This window comes from Microtus ochrogaster, linkage group LG9 (genome assembly GCF_000317375.1).
Source record: "Microtus ochrogaster isolate Prairie Vole_2 linkage group LG9, MicOch1.0, whole genome shotgun sequence".
Lineage (NCBI taxonomy): Eukaryota > Metazoa > Chordata > Mammalia > Rodentia > Cricetidae > Microtus > Microtus ochrogaster.
The window spans coordinates 30,577,404-30,598,393 of record NC_022034.1 but is presented as its reverse complement, the minus strand read 5'-3'; the positions used below and the strand labels follow the sequence as shown (position 1 = coordinate 30,598,393).

Genomic DNA, 20,990 nt, shown 5'->3' with positions numbered 1-20,990 from the left:
AAGCTATTACATTAAGTTAACCAACTTGGACATAAATAAAAGCACTTAAAATAAGAATGTGAAAAATCACAAAAAAGAGCTTTAGGCCTGGCGAGATGGCTAAGTGGGCAAAGATGCCTAGTCTGCTGGCCTGGGTTCAGTCCCTAGAACTGGACCAAGCCTAGTGACCTGGGTTCAGTCCCTAGGACCATATGACAGAGAGGACTTACTCTTGTAAGTTGTTCTCTGACTTCCACATGTGTCCTGTGACTTGCTCAACCCCCTCCAATAAACTTAATAAAATTAAAGAAAAAAAAACCCAGCTGCTAAAATGCATGTGATAATAGCCTCAGACCAAACAGAACTGAAAAGGGAAACCAATATTTATTTCTGCTGTTAGCTTGATAAAGATACAAATATTTATGCAGAAAAGTTCATGGTTTATAAAGGTGCGGGCAGCTGGGGTTGACATTCACTATAGATTAGAATGCAAATTATAAATTTTAAGAAAACAAGTTATTTAAAAATATCAAAAATGATATTTTTTAGCCCTGCACATCAGAAATTACTTGAGATTATTGCATAACTAATCATGAGTCTGTGTGAAAGGCTGCATATCGCAAACTCGCACATGTCAAGAAGTTCCTAAGAGTTTGCACTAAACTGTGATTTTTTTTTTTTTTAGTTTTTTTTCAAGTCAGAGTTTCTCTGTATAGCTCTAGATGCCCTGGAACTCACTTTGTAGACCAGGCTGGCCTCAAACTCACAGAGATATACCTGTCTCTGCCTCCCAAGTGCCAGGATTAAAGCCATGAGCTACCACACCCAGCTAAATTTTTTGTGTATATATCTGTGTATTGCCTGAGTGCTTGGTGCTGTAGGACAGCCGAAGAGGGTATCAGACCCTATGGAACTGGAACTTTAGATGGTTGTGAGCCACTCTGTGGGTGCTGAGAACCAGGTTCTCTGCAAGAGCAATAAATGCTCTAAACCACTGATCCATCTTTCCAACACTTAACAATTCTTAAAAAAATCTAAATTTATGTGCTTCTATTTGGCAGTGCTGTGGTTGAGCCTTGAACCTTGTATATGGCAGGCTAGTGCTGTACCACCGAGTCATTTATTTTTTTAATTGATTGGTAAAAACATAAAAAAATTGTATTATACAAGTACATTGTTTGAATCTTCTCAGAATGCTATGAGTTGAACCTTATTTGGTTATTTTTTCCCTTTTTTGTGGAGGGGGGCTTAGCTTAATTTTTTTTTTTTTTTTGGAGTCAGGATCTCATTCTCTGGCCTGGAATTTGAAGCAATCTTTTGTCTTAGAAATCTGAAAGCTGGGGTTGTAGGTATGAAGCTCATAATTGGCTTCCAGATTAAGTACTATTCTTCTTAGATGTGAAATGAGAAATACTAAGTCAAACACATCTCTTAAGGAGCAACTATATGTTAAGATGAGGTAAAATGCAGGCCATTCTGCTTGGTTCCGTTTGTAAGGGAGGAAGTCAAGATTTCGATTAGTTCCAGCTCAAGTGCCAGGATAGACAAGGCTGGGGCCAAGGAGTAGGTGTTGGGTTAAGAGGTCTGTGATGTGGGACCCGGTTTGTGTGTTGGAGGTAGCTAACGCTGGAGCTTTGCAGGGACTGCTGAAGGTCCAAAGTGCAGAGAACGCTTGTGCACGCTCACAGAGATCACAACTTCCGGAATGGTTTACTAAACCTTGGGTCTCGGCTATGAAACAGGGTTAGTAACAGTGCATGTTATGTAGAGTTGTTGAGAACAGCTATTGAGATTTCACATAAGACAACTATAAACTTGCCTGGCCTGGGTTGTAGGGATGATTCTAGGACTGTGAGCTGTGGTGATTGCAAGGGGATTGGATGGTGAGTGAACGGAGGTTGGAAAAATGCCGACATAATTCACTCCCTCTGAAAACCACAGACCTGACAAAGGCTGGCTTGCCAAGGCCTCATAGTAGGCATCTGTGCAGCTGGTTGAATTTCCTCTCTAGCGGTTCCAGGGATTCATGCCTGCTGCAATATGGCTTTGTAGCCATCAGGAATCTTCTCCTGTCTCTGTGTTTAACATGGACACAAGTTCAACTCAGCATCTTCTCTTTTGTCTTTATGAGCTAACATAATTTTGAAGAGATGGGAAAATAATCAATTATGAATCAGTTATCTTTCACCTGATTTTGTGTGATTAGGATTTAATCTTCCTATAGGAATCAAAGCTTCATTTTGAGCAAGTTCATGGAAGCAAAGTCCTATTAAACATTTGGAAGCGCGGTATGGTGGCTCACACCTATAATCCCAGCACTTCAGAGGTGGGGGCAAGAGATTAGGAGAACAAGACCATGTTTGACTACCTAGTGAGTTCAAGACCAGCCTGAGGCTTTACTTCAAAAAACAAAGACAAACAAATAAAAACACCAGGCTGGCAAGTGGTTAAGAGACATTTGCTGCCAAGTCTGATAACCCAAGTTCGATCCCTAGGGCCCACACGATGGGAGGACAGAGCTAACTCCTTAAGTTATCTTCTGAAGTCCAGGCATGCTGTCCCAAGACACCCCACTGCTCCACCAATTTAATAGACAAGTGTAATAAAAAATGCCAAAACAACAGAGCAAAGCTAAACAAAACAGCAATAATAAAAACCCACATAACCCCCTCAGGAGGTTAGAAAATTAACTTAAATGTCAGAGTTCTCTGTGAATACAAAGTGTTGTTATTACTTGTTATGCAAAACAAACTCCCGTCTTCCTTTTGAGTATAAATCACCAAGGAAGAAAATGTTTGTCTTTTCAGTTTTTTGAGTTTGATTTCAAATTAACCTCACAGCGTGAAGTCCTTGGATAAAGACAACAGGAACTCCTAGAGCTTTTGAATTTGTATGTGTGTGTGTGGGGGGGACTGGGAGCTTCTGCTTTTAAGCATTAATTTTGCATGTAAGTATTGAACAGTAGTTACCCATCAGGCATTTCTCTGAGTCCTGAAAAGAAGCCTGAAATGCATGGGAAGGAGGGGGTATACCATTATCTTAGGAATGGGCTGTCTCCTGTGATAGCACCGTATCTTCAGAGGCCATACTGAATGCTTAAAACACACTTTCATCCTTCTCAGGATTTTTTTTTTTATCATCTCCAGGGACATATTTTGTTTATAGAATTGGAAGCCAAGGATGTGTACTATGTCCCTTGCTTTATTGATTACATCTCTAACTCAGTGTTTCATATCAATAAACCTTTTTTTGTTTTGCTTTTTGAGATATGGTCTCACTATAGTCTTGATTGGCTTGGAACCTACTGTGTAGACCAGGCTGGCCTCAAACTCACAGAGATATGCCTGCCATTGCCTCCTGAGTGATGGTATCAAGGGTATGTGCCACCACACCCAACTTAGAAAACTATTCATTTGAAAATTTTTTAATTTTTTGAGTTCATAATTTTATCATTTCCCTTTTTCCTTTCCTCCCCTAAATCTTCGCATATACCCAACCTTTTGTTTTGTTCTCTTTCAAATACATGGCTTTTTTTCTGCTTGTTGTGATATATATATCTGACTATATATATAGTGTAAATCCACAAATACAGAGATACAATTTGCTCAATTCATATAATGCCACTTGTATTCATATGTTCTCAGGGCTGACCATTTGGTATTGACTAGCCAATGCTGTGCTCTTCCCGAGGAAAGTCTATTTCCTTCCTCTCTCAGCATTCCTTAGTTGCCTGTACTTGTTCATTTTGGACTAAGCCCCTGTGAACTTCCTTCTTCAGCAAACTCCTAAGGTAGACACTCTCTGGGTAGATAGGATGTTGCAAACCTGTATCTCCTGATTCAGAAGGTGAGGCAGTTGGATTGAAGGGTCTAGGCCAGTCTAGGGTACGTGAGAAATACTGTTTCACTAGACCAGACAAAACCAAGTCAAACCAAATCACAGAGGTTCTGCTCAGGACCAATCAGTAATAGAAATGTACATGTAGGTTGCCTCTGCCTATGGTTTTAATCAGTCGGTAGAGCAGAGCATGAATACAAAGTAGCTCATATTCACGTGATATCACTGACCTGAGCATTATGGATCCTGCATTGCCATTCTTTATAATCTTCCTATAAATGAAGATTTCTTTTATTTTTCTTAAAACACCACCACCACTAAAACAAACCAAAAAAAAACCCCAATTCCTAACTCCAACTAACAAACCAACCACAGAAAACTTTCTTAAGTGCTTGCTTAGCATATAGGAGGCTCTGGATCTGACTCCAAGCACTGGGAAAAATGAGACAAAACAGAACAAAACAAGAAACAACTAAACTCAATCACATTCTGATTCACCATCCTCTTGTGCCTTCCAAGATCACATAGGAAGTTGGAGGGCCATCCTGTGCTACATGGGACCCTGTTTCCAAAACCAGGAAGATTAAACAAAATGAAACAAAACCATTAAGACAGCATTTGTCATTTAAAGTAATTTGTATGTGTGTGAGTGTCCCCGTGTGGGTATCTGCATGTGGGTGCAGGCATCTGTGGAGACCAGAAGAAGGTGCTTCATCCCCTGAGGATGGAGTTGCAGGTGCTAGTGAGAAGCCTGATGTGGGTACTGGAAACTGAACTCAGGTCCTCTGCACAGCTGGCATTCCGAACCAATGAGCTGTCTCTCCACCAGCAACAAAAGCTTCCCTTTTATTTTTTTCTTGTTTTTATCTTATTATTTATGTGTAAGAGTGTTCTGCCTATGTGTCTTTGCACCATGTTTACACTTGGTGCTTGCAGAGGCCAGAAGAGAGCATCAGATTCCTGAGAACTGGAGTCACAGATGGTTGTGTGTCACCATATGGATACTCAGAATCGAAACCATGTCTTCTGGAAGAGCCAATGCTCTTAAATGGAGCCATCTTTCTAGCCCAGTGCTCTGCAACCTTCCTAATGCAGTTTAATACAGTTCCTCAGGTTGTGATGACCCTCAACTATAAAATTATTTTTGTTGCTACTTCATAACTGTAATTTTGCTGCTGTTATGAATCGTAATGCAAATATCGGATATGCAGAATAATCTTATGCAACCCCTGAAAAGGCGTCGTGACCCACAGGTTGAGAACATCCACTAGCTCCATAAATGCCACCCTGAAAATTTCAAGTATGTGAGAACTAAAGAGAGAATTTATATTTTATTAAACATGACATTCCAAATTTGTATGTTTCCCTACAGTTACTGAGTAATTGGAAAGAGAAGGGAAAAAAATTGAAACTAGTTCTTTTCTAATTCAGGAGACCTCTGTTTGGATCAGTCGCCGAATCCCCAGGCTTGTTTAATTCTCCATGAGGTTCTGTCATCCTTGCCCCGCCACACGCTCACCCCCATCCTTGCAGGTGCTGCGGGACCCTAGGCAAGACATCCATAACTTGCATCAGCCTTTTGTCCAGCTTCAAGCCAGATTAAATGACTTGGAAACACTTGGCAAGTCACTCTACAATCAGCAAACAATGAGAAGTGAATTCCATGAAACTTAAAAACCGGCACAATGGTGCACTGTGGGGTATTGGTGCTCTTGATGACGTTAATTGTCCCTTCTTGTTTCAGGGCAAACAGCTTGACATTGGCCCACCGTACAATCTGAATGAGGCGGTAAGTAACTAGTTCTATTACCAAGAACTTTACAGTTTGTGTTGATTTTAAAAAGGGAATATTGGTGTAACTATCTTGTTCAGGACTGAGCACGTCTCTGTTATGTACTTTTAGCCTATTGGGCAGCCACGAATCTCGTAATTCGCTGTTGGCTGGAATAAGAGGCTTCTGTGGTTAAGGTTGATGATCACTTTTGCCTATGAATGTAAACACAAATATTTCTAAGGCAGCTTGAAATGATGTCAGTTTAGCTGACAAACAGTGCTCAGTCCCTGCACAAGGCCTGGCATCTCTTCCACCATGGGTTTTTGACCGGGTTTACAGCTATAGACTAGTCTGGAGTGAGCCTTAGGTCCAATTAGAGAGCAATTGGTCACCTCGGCAACAGTAGTTCCACTATCGTGCAAGTGGTCAGCATCAACTTTTAAAATCAAGAATTCTGACACAATATAATCCAAACACATGCCAATGTGCTACTTCTATGGTGGAGTATTGTTTTAGTTATTTTTTATTGCTGTGAAGAGATACCACAGCCAAAGCAACTTATAGAAGAGTTTATTTGGGACTTACAGTTTCAGGGGGCTAGGACCCATGACCATCATGCCGGAGAGTATGGCAGTAGGCAGGCTTGGCACTGGATCAACAGCTGAGAGCTCGCATCTTGAGCTCAAAAAACAAAACAAAACAAGAATAAATAAACAAACAAGTGAATGAATGATGTGACCAAGTGTTTTTATTTTTAAGATGGGGTCTATGTGGTCTTGGGTATCCTGGAACTTGGTATACAGACCAGGATAGCCTTCATGTTATAATGACCTACCTGCCTCTGCCTCCTGAGTGCTACGATTAAAGTTCTATGGCTGTGGTATCTTTTCACATCATTAGAAAATAACTAAAATAATACTCCATCATAGAAGTAGCACATTGGTATGTGTTTGGTTTGAAAAACGGCCTCTTCCAAAGAGGTAATTGAGAGTGGTCCTCCATGAGCATTTAGCACGTTGTGAAGGGGCGCATCAGACAGCTGAGACGGTGAATAGGGAGCCAGAGAGAACTTGGCTAGTGACCAGGTGGGTCAGTAGGACTTGGGGATGCCTTGTTTGTAATATGAGGGTTAGGAGTTAGGGAAAGAAAACGTGCCTGGGTTCCTGTTTTAGGTCACTCAAGCGTACAAATGGGAGAATGTTTGGATATGAGGGATTCAGTGTGTCACACGGGGAATCTGTAGTGACTCAGGTTTGGGTGTCTGATGCGGGAGTGCAGGTTTGGGGGGAGCTTGTTAGGAAGCCAGGCAGTTATAGGGGTTAGCAGCATGCGGGCTGGGAGAGTGACAGACAGAGATGAAGCAGGAGCCATGGGTCAGCGGTCCAGCAGGAGACCAGCACAGCTGTAGGAGGACATTTGAGGGCAGTTTTGGTGTAAAAGCAGCCAGAAGGGAACAGATTAAGAAATGGTCTGTCTACAAGCTTTGACATTCTGCCTGGTTGTAGTCCCTGGTTGTGGTCTTGTTGGTTGTGTGAGGACAACTGGAGACCCAGGATACACTTGATGTCTTGCTGTCCTGGACATAACTGGTTGATGTCTACCCAGCGGATAGGGTATTGGGTGCTCTTGGGGTGCCATCTTGCACAGGGCTTAACTCGGCTTTGCAGTCCTGAACTCTTGGAGCCAGCCACACTGTGCCCTGTCTGTAAATACGCAGTTCGGAGAGTCCAGGGGGCGTATCTTAGCCAATGCATTCGTATTTCTAAAATACGAAGTGGTACTTTTCTTACTATGTACTCTTAGTTAACCAAAAATTCACAATTCTTTATTCACGCCCGGGTCTTGTTATCTCTTGCAGTGCATCCAAGGATGTCAGTTTTGGAGCTCTGTAGATCAGGAAAAGTGTGCTTTAAAATGTGTAAGTATTAACTATTGTTGCGTATTTTTGAGACAGGGCCCAAGGTAGCCCAGACTGGCCTCAAACTCATACGTAGCTAAGGACAACCTTAAATTTCTGATCTTCCTACTCTCTCTTCCTGGAGTGCTGGGACTACAATCATATACCACCACATCAGTTTATGAGACACTGGGGGTTGAACCTGGGCTAACAATTTATCAACTGAACCACAGCCCACCTCCCTAATATCATTTTCTGTTAATGAGCTAAATTATAATGATGGCGCTTATTTGAGGATTAAATAAAAAGTTTAAAGTTAAAGTTGGGTTTGCAACCCATAACTGTGATCCAATCACTCTTGAGGCAGAAGCAGGAGTTGACTTAGGGTTTGCACCTAGCTTGGGATACAAGCATCATGAATCTCTATAAACAACTAATTCTTCTTATGTGCATTTTCATAATTTTTCTTGCCTTATAGACCTCGGTTATAAAAGTTATTTATGCCTGTTTCCACTTGTGCCTGTGTGCATTATAGAATGTAATTTTACAAATGGAGTGTTTGTCATCTGGACTGAGTTATTCTTACATACCATTACAAACTGCCACTTAATTATTTGTCTAGCTAAGTGTTTAATGTCATTGACGCCACTATGTAAGTTCCTACAGGGCACGAAGCACTCAGCTTTTCTAGACCACGTCTCCTCCACTGACCAGGGTGGGCACAAAGCAGGTACTGATTCTTGCTGAGCACATGAGTGGGCATACCATTTGTTGCCAGGCAACCATACAGGAAGCCACCAATGTGGGCAGAGGAAATTGCTGGCCTTTGCTAGTTAGAGCTCCAACTGGTTTTCATTTCAATTTGTCTCTCCTGAGCTGCAGTAAAATTCCCTAGCCTGGTCTATTACAGGCTTCTCCCAGTTCACTGAGATTTTCTAGTGGATAACCCGCTTTACTATTTTCTTACTGACACAAATATCATTTTTTTTTCTCAAGACAGGGTTTCTCTGTGTCGCTTTGGAGCCTCTCCAGGAACTATTTCTGTCGACCAGGCTGGCCTGGAATTCAGAGATTTACCTGCTTTTGCCTCCCGAGTGCTGGGATTAAAGGCATGCACCACCACCACCTGGCCAAATATCATAATTTTAAAGCTATTCACACAACAGGCTCAACTTTATTTTTTTGAAGCAGGGTCTCCATATGATCTTGAATTTGAGATTTTCCTCCATCAGTTTCCAAGTGCTGGGATTACAGGCATATGCCATTTTGACTATATCAACTGCTACTTATTCATCTTTTAAAAAAAGATTTACTTATTTTGGGTATGAGTGCTCTATGTGCATGTATGCCAGAAGAGGGCATCAGATCCCCTTACAGATGGTAGTGAGCTGCCATGAGGTTGCTGGGACCTGAACTCATGACCTCTGGAAGAGCAGCCACTGCTCTTAACCTCTGAGCCATCTCTCCAGCCCCACTTGTTTGTCTTACTGCTGATTATTGGCCGTAGAAAAAAGTTCAGTTGTAGGAAATGCACAGCCGAATCACTGAAGTTATCTGCAAGGCTCAGGACATTAACTTCCCTTTCCTTTTATTTTCTGTGCAGAATGATGCTTACACCACCATTTCTGAGGTGAGTTCATAATCCCTTACAAAGAAGATATAATCAAACCTAAGCGTGAGTTCTTAGACTTCCAAAGGCTACTAAAGGGAGATGAAGAATTTCTCAGTCATAAATGAGGGTCTAATCTCATTTTGGCATAGACATTTGCCGTTTGATGTATCCATGTGTATATGTTAGTCTTTATTAATATGTATGCAGATACATACAAATTTACATGTATACATAAACCATCATCTGTCAGTGTCAAAGGGGAACAGGCTTTAGAAACTCCCCAAATTCACAAACGCTTACATATTCAAATCCCTCATTGAGAATGCAGTACTATATGCACGCGACCTGTGTACATCTTTACATCCTCCCTCCTTCAAATCATGTATAGTTCGCTGTCTACAGTTATTACAATGTAAGTGTTGTGGAAGTAGCTCGTGTCCCCTTCTCCCTCTCCTCCTTCTTTTTGAGACAACTCATGCATGCCAGACTGAACTCAAACACTCTCTGTAGCTAAGGATAACTTTGAATTCGGGTCCTCCTGCCTCTACTGCCAAGTGCCGTTACCAACCTGCGCTACCGTGTTCAGTTTAAATAGCTTTTAAGGTATATGTTTACACAAAATAGGTGTGCGTGTACATTCAGTTAAGATGCAATAGCAAATATGCTTGTCTCTCAGTTGTCTGAATAGGAGAAATCTACACAAATGTATAACCTGAGTCCAAGGACAGACTGTAACTTTATTATTTTTTAAATTTATTTATTATGTATACAATATTCTGTCTGTGTGTATGTCTGCAGGCCAGAAGAGGGCACCAGACCTCATTACAAATGGTTGTGAGCCACCATGTGGTTGCTGGGAATTGAACTCAGAACCTTTGGAAGAGCAGGCAATGCTCTTAACCACTGAGCCATCTCTCCAGCCCCCCAGACTGTAACTTTAGTCTCACCTAGAAGACTGTAATTTCCTGTCCTGGACCAAGGGAAGGCTGAGTCTCATAGGGAGGAAAGAAGAGAAGAATGCATTCTGGGATATCCCTGCAAAGAGCATTTTCTTTTTTCTTTTCTTTAGCTTTCCTTATTCATTTGGTGTTTGTGTTGGGTAGGTGGATGTGCTCATGCACATGCGTGGAATTCAGAGGATGACTTTCAGGAATCATTTCTCTCCTTCTACCAAGTGGGTTCTGGGGATGGGACTCGCTTGGCAGCTGGGCCACAAGATTGTATTTTCTTTCTCCAGACACAGAGTGCTCCACTATGCATATTCACAGCACATTGCAGGAGACCCCTTAGGCCAGCTGAGGTGCTGTACATCTGTATTCCAACCATGTAGGAGGCAGAGCCAGGTGAAACCACATGTTTGAGGCCAGCCTACAGAGGTCCAAAAATAAAACTGGAACAGCCAAACCCCAAAGAAAACCCTTCTATCCCTTTTATTCACCAAAATCTTTGCCAACACTCCGAGTCGCATTTGGCCCTGCTTATTTGTGAAGAAATGTTATTATTGTTCAGTTTAAAACCCGGTTATGGGATGGCAAGATGGCACAGTGAGTGAAGGAGCCTGCTGCCAAACCTGATGACCCGAGTTTGATACCAGGCCACCATGTGGTAAAAGGAGAGAAATGAGCCCTGAAGCTGTTCTCTGATCTTCATCCTTGGGCCATGGTGTGAGCCTCTTCCCCCAGCATATAAACAAACAAACAAATCAAAATGAAATAATGTTCTCTGTGCCAGACACATGGCTTCAACTCTCCTAGGTGTCTCTCTTCCGCACAAACACTCTCCCTGCTTCTTGTAAGTGCTCAAGTCTTGGTTGAGCGTCATCTCTGTGCTGTTCCAGCTGACCACACTAAAGGAAGTCTCCTAGTCACGGCCCAGAACTTTGATCCTCTTGCCCCAACACTCAGTCACACACTTCCGTTATCTGAGGTGCTTGTTTTAGACTTGTCAATCCTTTATTTTATAACCCTTCTCAGACAATGTAAGTCCCACAAAGGTAGGGAACTTACCTGTCTTGTTTGCTGCCTGGCACGACACCTGGGACAGAAAAGAGATTCAATAAATATCCTTGAATGAATGAAAGCTTTTTCGGGGAAGAATGTTGCAATCCATACGGAGGTGGGAGAGGGTTTCCTCCCAGTGTTAAGAAAATGAAGAAAGATGCAGGCAGCCCAATGCCAGCCTGGGAAGCCAAGAGATAATGAAGATGGTCTTAGTACTGTGGGAAAATGGTAGTGAGGGTAGACTTAAAGATGGCAGACGGATAAAGCCCCTGGGCGGAGAAGTGTTGGCAGTCAGGTCTCCTGGAATAAATAGGATAAATGTCCCATCTAGAAGCTTCTGGTTCAGATTCTGTGGACTGCTTTGATACAACCACCTCTATGTTCTCTCCAGGTCCCTTAGACTTGGGAAATGCAGGATGCCCTTATTTAAAGCCTGATGTTGCTTTATCTTCATGAGTGGGGCAACATAGCTGACAGTGCTGTCTCCACTTGAGATAATGTTTAAACTCTGAGACTGACAGAGTTTATTCTATGTGTCCTCTGAGGAAGGGGCAGGAAAAACAGGGCCACAATTTTCTTCCTTTATCTTTTTTTCAGATTGGCCTATATTTCCAAGTAATATATATTTCTAAACAAAGTCTCTTTTTTTTGGATGAAAAACCTTTATTTTATGTAATTCTCTTCTTGCCTCTTGGTTTGTATCTTCTCCACAGTCTGTGGATATACTAAGTGAGCTTTCCTCAAATTTCCAGAGAGGATGTGACAAGTATACGAACCTTTAAGTTAAACAATCCCTGGCCCACACCATGGTATTTGAATTAATCCTTAACTAAGCAACCCCGGGGTTATCGGACTCTACTTCCTCTCAGTGCACAGCTCAAACATCTCAAAGTTAATATTTGCACGTTCCAGCTCTTCTTCCCAGGGTAGATGCATTGTGCTGTGGTACCTATCATCATTGGGAAACTGACAGCAGGCTGTTCTTGGTATCGCAATGATAAACTCAAGGACACCAGGGAGTTGAGCACAGCCTTGCTGGAGTTTTACTATGTGTGCTTTCTTCTCACCATTTTCTTTTCTCTGTGGCGGAGGCCGATGCACCTGTTAAGAGCGGCTGGCAGTTTGGGTTTCAGTCCTCAAATATGTACTCTGTTTTCTTTTTGCTTTAAGGAGATAAGGTGTCTATCCTGGTTAGATTGTTGTAGATCTTAAACGTCAGTATGGTACGAAGATACCCAGTAGAATGCTTGGCTATTGTGGAACTTGTAGTTAATTTTTAATTCTAAGGAAGAGTAGAGATAGCACAACAAATAGACAACCAAATGCATTTATGTTGGGTTGGAATTTTAGGTTTTCAGCTCATCAAAAGTTTAACCTAGATGGTAAAAATAAAAGTGAACTATTAAACTCAGAGTTTTTTTCAAACTATAAAATGACAGGGCCACGGAATGAATTCAGTAAATCAAGAGTCACCGTCAACGGAATGAAATGGAAGAAACTGAAATGTATAAGGGCACCCTGTTGGGTTTCTTCCTGACATGAGGAAAGTGTTCTAAAATCACATTGTGTTGATGACACAATTTTGAAGGTCACTAAAACCTACCAGAGCTACTTATGGTTTTAAATGCTTGTGCTCTTTCTCACTCTCGGGTTTTTGAGACAGGTTCTCTCGTATGTATTTATGTATGTATGTATGTATGTATGTATGTATGTATGTATGTATGTATGTATGTTTTTCGAGATAGGGTTTTTCTGTGTTTAGCCCTGACTGTGCTGGAACTTGCTCTGTTGGCTGAGTTGGAGAGACAGGTTCTTATAAAGCTCAGGGTGCCCCAAACTTTTTGAGTAGCTAAGGATGGCCTTGAATTCGTGCCTCTGCCTGGAAAGGGCTAGGATGGCATGCATGTGCCACCTCACCCCAATTATAAAGATAGATAAGGCACTTATGTTCCCGATTGTGGTTGAAGTTTGTCAGTAAACACAGTTCCAAGGCACTGACTCATGCCCCTTGTCTTCCACAGAGAGAGGCCTGTGAGGTCGGCTGCAGCACTGCAGAGGGGACCTATGAAGAGGAAGTGCTGGGTGAGAAAACACTGCTGACGTCATGAAGTAATCGCCGCTGCCAGGGGATTTAAGAAAGGATAAGGGAGCTCCCCTCACAGAACCTACGCTGCTGTATCTCAACAGCATTGAAAATATTTGTATATAAGGCTAGTGTGGCTCTCAACTGTAGTCCCAGCACCCAGGACGCTGAGGTAGGAGGATTGCAGTGAGTTCAAGACCAGCCTGGAGTGCAGAGGTCTCAAAACCCAAAACATTTGTATGTGAAAAAAATATGTTACAGACTAGGGTCATCATGATGTGGGATTCCCCTCTGTATGCTGTGAATATCTTTGGTTAATAAAGGAACTGCTTTGGGCCTATAGCAGAGCTATGGGGGAACACAGCTAGGTAGGGAAAACTAAATGGAATGCTGGGAGAAAGGAGGTAGAGTCAGGAAGAAGCCATGGAGCTGCCGAAGACAGACACACTGAAACTTTGCTGGCAGGCCATGACCTTGTGGTGATACACAGATGAATAGAAAATGGGTTAAATTAAGATGTTAGAGTTAGCTGATAAAATGTTAGAGCTAATGGGCCAAACAGTGATTTAATTAATACAGTTTCTGAGTGGTTATTTCGGGGATAAGCAGCCGGGAACCAACAAGCGGCCTCCATCCAACATCATCAGGCTGGGGAACAAGCACCCTTACCCTCCCTGCCATGTTGGCAGATCTTCTGTGCACTTTGTTATTGCTGCTTAGAGAAAGACTCGGCCTGTAGCTTAGGCTGGCCTGAAATTCACTGCGTAACTGGCCTCCAGGCTTGGCAATCGTTAGCCTGCCTGAGCCTCCTGAGTGCTGGGATGGCAGCTGTGAACCACTAGGCCTGGAACATGTGCCACTGTCTCAAGCATCTGCTAAGCAGTTGGGACACACACTTCTGAAGTCACGATGTCTAACAGAGCAAATGGTCAGATAATTCCTCCGTTCCACAGAGCCATGGCAAATTTACCGAAGCCAAGAATGTCAGAACTGAAAAGTGCAAACCGGATTCACATCCCTTTCTTATATTCTGTAATTATATTATTACCTTGGTGACAGTTGTATAATTGTGCTAGATTATAAGATAATCAACTTTTACTTAAATTTCTCATTGGCTTTGGATCTGTGCTTTTTGGCTCAAAAAATGATGTCAAGACTAGGTAAAGGCATTTATCCCCCGCCCCCCCCACAGGTCCATCTCTAGTGCATTAATGCACTTACTTATTTCTGGCTGGGCTTTGTTATTTGATTTTAGATGAGTCATATTCGTTTCTATGTGATAGGAAGTGTTAATTGTTAACAATGCATCAAAATAACAATCTACTAATCTCTGTGTGTGTGTGTGTGTGTGTGTGTGTGTGTGTGTGTGTGTATGGGGATGCACATGTGTCATGGTGCTTGTACAGGGGGCAGCAGATAGCACTAGGAGTCAGTCTTCACCTTCCACCTATTTTGAGGCAGGGTCTCTTTTCTTTTTTTCCCCCCACTGTGCTATGTACACCATGGCCTGTGAGTTTCTGGAAGATTCGCCTGTTTCTACCTTCCATCTTCCTGTAAAAGTGCTAGGATTAAGACATATGCCAGCTGGGTGGTGGTGGCGCATGCCTTTAATTCTAGCACTCGGGAGGCAGAGGCAAGAGGATCTCTGTGAGTTCGAGTGCAGTCTGGTCTACAGAACACGTTCCAAGACTGGCTCCATAGCTACTGAAAAAAACCCTGTCTCAAAAAACAAAACAAACAAACAAACAAACAAACAAAAAGACACATGCTACTTCGTCCAGCATTTTTACACGGGTTCTGAGTTCACATTGTCAGACTTGCATGGCAAGCGTTTTGCCCACTGAGTCGTCCCCACCACAATAGCTATTTTTATTAAGCATCTTTTGAGTACGGCACTGCTGTTCTCCTTAATTTACCAGCTCCCTTTGTCTTTACAGGCAGTAAACGAGATAACTAACCCCACTTGTCCAATGGGAAAATTGAAGTACGATGTTTAAATAGTTGCCTGGAGTCATGGAGATAGTAGAGACTATCAACTGTAGTTACTTCCCTTCTGTGGTGGCAGAGCCCCGGATGTAGGATGAAGCTCATTTAGAGTGACGCTGCTTCAACTGTGCTGCTTCTCAGTGAAGTTTTAGAACGGCTCTGCTTGGCCGGTGTTGATCTGTATGCATCACTGTGTTTTGAAACTTTTTTTTACCGGTGCTTACACAACTCTGGCTCCTGTGCCTCCTGGCCATCTTCCTCACTGCCAGCGCCATCGCTGGACACCTCTTCCAGGTGTCCACAACCTACACCGATGGCGGATACTTAAGGGTTTACTGTAAAGGAAGAAGGTGGAGCCGGGCTTTGCCTGTGCGGTTTTAACAGCCCCAAATGAATGTCAACAGAGAGGGTTTGTGTTGAGTTCTGTGTCTGAGATGACAATGGCCTTAAGCTTTCTATATTTTGGAAAGGAGCTTTAATTAGTCCATATTCATTATTTGTAGTGATGAAAATCCTACTATTGTCCCACTAATCACCTTCCAGAGAGCGAGAGTGAGGTTCTCAGGATTTGCATTTAATAATTTTAAGCTCCTTACCAATCTGACAATCAGTACAGTGCTTTTTCAATAAATGAAATTTGAAGTCTTAAATCCATCATGAGTTTAGGAAAATAAAAAGACTAAAATAAGATAATGTCATTTTAGTAGCATATACCTTGCAGAAATCTAGCAAAGACTCATGAAGTCCCTACTAAATGTATACCACAGCGACCCCAGTTTTGAAAAGCCATGACATGTGTTGTAACACAGACCAGGAGAGCATGTAGTCTTTGGGGGTAAAAGCAATAGCTTGGTGCCTTTAAGAATAGTTTGCTGGGGCTGAGGATGTAGTTCACATGAAGCCTTGGGTTTGGTCCCCAGCATCTCACAAAGCTGGCTTTACTCTGTAACACACCCTGCCGTCTACAGTCTTTACTGTAGACGGCATAGTGTCAGGATCCGCAGCGATAGCATTGAAAGTGCCTTGGGGTACCATGCCCTGGATGCTTCTACTATACCACAGACAAGGTTTTGGCTTCTCCTCCCTTCGCCTGTAAGAAAATGGGGCCGTAAGAAAAGACTGGTCAGTCTCAGAACACCGTGTTGCCTTCCTGTGAGAAAAAAAGACAGGCTTCTTTGAATATAATTTATACTCAGATGTGCTATTTAGCAGGAGAGGCCTAGACAAAACAGCCACACCCATCCACAGAGTGACTAGTGATTGACATGTGGTTTCCTTCCAGAAAGTATAGACCTCCCGACAGCACCCTTTGCGTCTTCCATTGGCACTCACAGCGTGACATTACGATGGGACCCTGCCAGCATCTCTGGAGTAAAATACATCATCCAGTGGAAATATGACCGACTTCCAGGAAGCTGGACATACACAGAGGCATGCAAAGCTATTTTCTTATCTAAACAAAGACATTTTGTCCCCCAAATTATTCAAAGCTCCAAGATATCCTTCCCTGTGGTTTCAGTTTCCAAAACTTTAGTCAGTCATCCGTGCTCAGATACTATTTACAATTTTTAAATGGAAAAGTATTTGAAATAAAGATTGAAGCCAGGTGTGGTGGCACGGGGCTGTCATCTCACTACTTGGTGGGCTGAGGTGGGAATATTGTGAGTTTGAGGCCAGTGTGGGCTATGTGGAAAATTCCAGGCTAGCATGAACTACGAAATAAACCCTGCCTGAAAACCAAACCAAGACAAACTCACCGATGCCACCACCACCACTAAAATGAAGTGGAAGTTTTAAATCCCAGATTCTGAGGAGCATGATGAACTACCAGGTCATCTCACTCTGGCTCATTGGAAAGTCAGTCACACTTAGGTTCAGTTTTCTGCACCGTATACACCAGTCATCTGTCAGACAGCCTCTAGTAAGGTTATTGAGCTGACTGTCACAGGACTGGCATTGTTTTGTTTATAGTACCTACATGGGTTTGGTACTATCTGATGTTTCAAGCTTCTACTGGGGGTTTAAGGAATCTCTTGTGTGGATAGAGAAAATGATTTGTTGACCTTAATGCATTCTAGCAACAATTGAGCACAGTTGCTGGATTAACTGAACCTAATCTCTGCTACTCTGGAAACCCTTTATGAAGAAAAAGTATACATGTCACATATATAATTCCATCAGCATGGCATCATAGAACCATTTTTGCTTTTTATCCATACCAACCTGTAAAGTGATTCCAACTAGGGTGAAGGGCAGGAGGGAGATTCTTGAAGGGGTCTCTAATTTAGAAGAGCGGGTTATAGGAGGCTTTCTTTTTTCTTTCTTTCTTTCCTTCTTTTTTTTTTTTCTGAGACAGGGCTTCTCTGTGGCTTTGGAGCCTGTCCTGGAACTAGGTCTTGTAGACCAGGTTGTCTTCAACGTCACAGAGGTCCACCTGTCTCTGTCTTCCAAGTTCTGGGATTAAAGGTGTGAACCACCATTGCCCGGCTTACAGTAGGCTTTCAGGATGGTCCCTTTTGGGAAAGCATGAGCACTTTCAGTAAAAAAGATAGCCTAATGTACCAAGTGTAGTAACATGGGAAAATTCAAGTAAGTCCTTGAGCTAAGTGCCGAGTCACCGAATGCTTAGCTTTCCCTGAAGGAGCGAATGCTGTGACTAATGCAGACTGGTGTCTCGAAGCTCTGCTCCTGGGCTGTTGCCCATCTCCAAAGGCACACCCAAATTAATCTGAACTCTGTGTCTCAGTGGGCCATGTGTTTGGATGCATGCTGACTTTTGCTTTCTCCTGGATCTAGACTGTGCTCAAGCTCTCATATGTGGTGGAGCCCCTGCATCCGTTCACTGAATATATTTTCCGAGTGGTTTGGATCTTCACAGCCCAGCTGCATCTTTATTCTCCACCAAGTCCCAGTTACAGGACTCATCCTTATGGAGGTAGGCATACATATGCCACTTGTGAAGTAAGAACATTATTTTGAAGTTTTAGTTTAATTTGTTTTTGTTTTAAGCAACGAAAGAAATTGATTCCCTTGGTATTCCATTTAGCCTTTGAGTCCTTAACTGTGTGCCAGGTAATGTTCAGAATTCCTCATTGATCAGAACTATGACCTCTACTCTTGTCAAACCTACATTGGTAGAGGGGAAACATGGCCACTACTAAACACACAAAGAAGGGTTTCTGGGTAGTTATTGTTAACGGGACACAAGCTAGAGTCATTAGAAAGAGGGAACCTCAACTGAAGAATTGGTTACATTAGTTTGGCCTTTTCTTTTCAAGCATTTTCTTGATTAATGATTGCTGGGGGAGGGCCCAGCCTACCGTGGGAGACGCCATCCGGGGCAGGTTGTTCCTGGGTTGTGTAAGAAAGCAGGTTGAGCAAGTCAAGGGGAATGAGCCAGTATGCAGCGTTCCTTTATGGTCCATGCTTTAGTTCACGCCTTTCAGCCTCGGGTCCCTGCCCTGACTCCTTCGTGGCAGACTGTGATTAGAAGCCAGAATAAAGCCTTTCTTCCCCAGATGATTTTTGTCATTGTCTTTATCACAGCAATGGAAACCCCAACTAAGACAGAAACTGGTACTAGAGACTTGACTGTTGCCATGTTGTTGCTTAAAGCTATTGTTTTCGGAAAGATGGTGGAAGGAGTTAGAACTTCGGTCTAGGGAAGCTATTGAGTGTTCAGAGCTCAGTGAGCTGTTTTGTGGGAGCTTGGAAGATAAGGACATTGAGAGCGATACAGACAAAGAAGACATGGCTTGTGAAATTTCAGAGGGAAGCAAAGACTCTATTAGAGCTATTTATGTGATATTCTGAGTTAAGAATTTGTGGCTCTGGCCAACTGGAGCCGAAGAGTTGGTTGTGATGAACAGGGGACTAAAGTGAAACCTGTGTTTCTGGGGTCATTGATTCTGGTCCCCTGGTCTCAAACGTTCGTGGTGGTTAAGAAGAGATCATCACTGCTGAGGTGAAATCTTCTGGGTAGTGTTTCTTCAGGGTCACACAAAGACACAGTGGAACAGAGGCAACCAAGGTTGTACCTCCTTCTGGCAACTGAACTTGGACATGTGTAAGAGTATCCCTGGTGATGACAGGATGAGGGTCATGAAGAACAGCCGAGGCTTGGTGCTTTGTAAGACCAGGAGACGCCTTTTGGGACAGTCAAACCTTAGTTGTAGTAGAACTCTAGGTTGAAAGGGGTCAAGGAGAGAAGTTGAGGCTTGGTTTCACGTGGCATGAACAGAGTCCCTGAAGAGAGACCAGGATGTTAGTGTAAGTTCAGCCCGGTTGCTGCAGAGACTTTATATTGTGAGAAGGCCAGTATCATGGGGAGACCATCGAGGATAACAGCGTCTGTAGAGTAGAGTAGACCTGAACTAGAAGACGAGCTATGTGTAGTCAGAGGGCAGAGATGGAGAAGGGGTGCAGGTTCCTTTGAGCCTGGAGCACTGTGAGTGAGAACCAAACACCAAGCGCTTTTTCCATGGTGTTGAATTTTGGTTTGGCTCTGATTTGATTGTGGCTGTGCCCTTCCTTCTTGGTGTAAGAAAATGTTTGCTATTTCCCCCCAAGGAACCCATAGTTAGGAGACACTGGATATTTTAGAAAGATTTAGAACTTTTCAAGAGACCTTTTGTTTGTTTCTTTTTATGAGACAGGGTTGGGTAGCACTTTTATGGACCTTTCAAAGTAGATGAGGTTGGCCTTGATCTCACAGAGATTCACTTGCACTTTCCTACCATGTGCTAGAATTGAGCCATCGACCCACTTAAAGGAAAGCTTGAATTTACAGAACAGACATCCATAGTAAGTCTTCCTTGGTACTGACAGCTCCCTAGTAATGACACATAGACTTCTTAATTATGAAAATGTGGCCTTACTTTAGGCTTGTTTCTGATTAACTTTTATAACTTAAAACAACCTATTTCTGTTAGTTTGTATGTTGCCACATGACTTGTGGCTTTTATTTCTCCTCCTTCATGTCCTGCTTTTTCTGTGTCTGACTGGTGACCCTCCTTTCTCTCCCTCCTCAGAGACCTCTCTGTCCCCAGAAGCCCCACCTAACTTCTTTCTGCCTAGCTTTTGGCTACTCAGCTCTTTATTAAACCAATCACAGTGACATACCTTCACACAGCGTAAAGGAATATTCCACAACAGATCTTGCTGCCTCTTATTAAGTTTGTTAGCCAGGGAAAGATAGGGAGACCACACTGTTTCTTTCAGGACTAGAATTATTACCTCTGTCTAACTGAGCACTGCATTGACATGGCCGCTGCTAAGGAACAGGCCCCCATCATTCTGTAGAGAAAGGAAGGGTCAGAGACAGGGATACTTACTGATTCCTGGGTAGTAGACATGGCACAAGAAAGCAGGGCAGGTGTACAGAGGAGTAAATGCAAACATGAAAAAGAAACATAGGCCGTAAGGAATGCCTGAGGGTGGGACCCATTTTTGGATGTCTGGGTGATCAGGAAAGGACTCTCTGAAAAGGCTTTGAATGACGTAAGAGAAGAATTTATGCAAATATTGAGGAATGAGTTTTCCAGGCGGAAGGAAGAGTGGAGGCAAAGATCAATAGCAGCAGTTAGCTAAGTGTGTCTGAGAAGTGGCTGATGAGGTTGGAAGGCACTGAGCTCAATGAAGAGGAGATTAGATATGGCAGGTATGCAAAGGCCCAGTCACTTAGGATCAGACAATCTAAACTTTACTAGATTATTTTAATCAGGCACACTGACACATACTTATGGGAGGTCAGAGCAGGAAGATAATATCTCTAGAAATGCCAAAGGTTTTCTTTCCTTCTCTTTCTCTCTCTTTTTTTTCCT

General features: G+C 42.8%; 1 protein-coding gene across 1 annotated transcript in view; it reads left to right on the top strand.

Annotated features, from left to right (window-relative positions):
- Ros1 (ROS proto-oncogene 1, receptor tyrosine kinase) overlaps positions 1-20,990 on the top strand; it is a 123,116-nt gene that overhangs the window by 5,797 nt on the left and 96,329 nt on the right. Inside the window, exons 2-7 of the mRNA XM_005363617.2 lie at positions 5,561-5,605; positions 7,449-7,508; positions 9,091-9,117; positions 13,121-13,181; positions 16,451-16,599; positions 17,965-18,103. Coding sequence (XP_005363674.1) covers positions 5,561-5,605; positions 7,449-7,508; positions 9,091-9,117; positions 13,121-13,181; positions 16,451-16,599; positions 17,965-18,103 — 481 coding nt within the window. The remainder of the gene's footprint in view (positions 1-5,560; positions 5,606-7,448; positions 7,509-9,090; positions 9,118-13,120; positions 13,182-16,450; positions 16,600-17,964; positions 18,104-20,990) is intronic.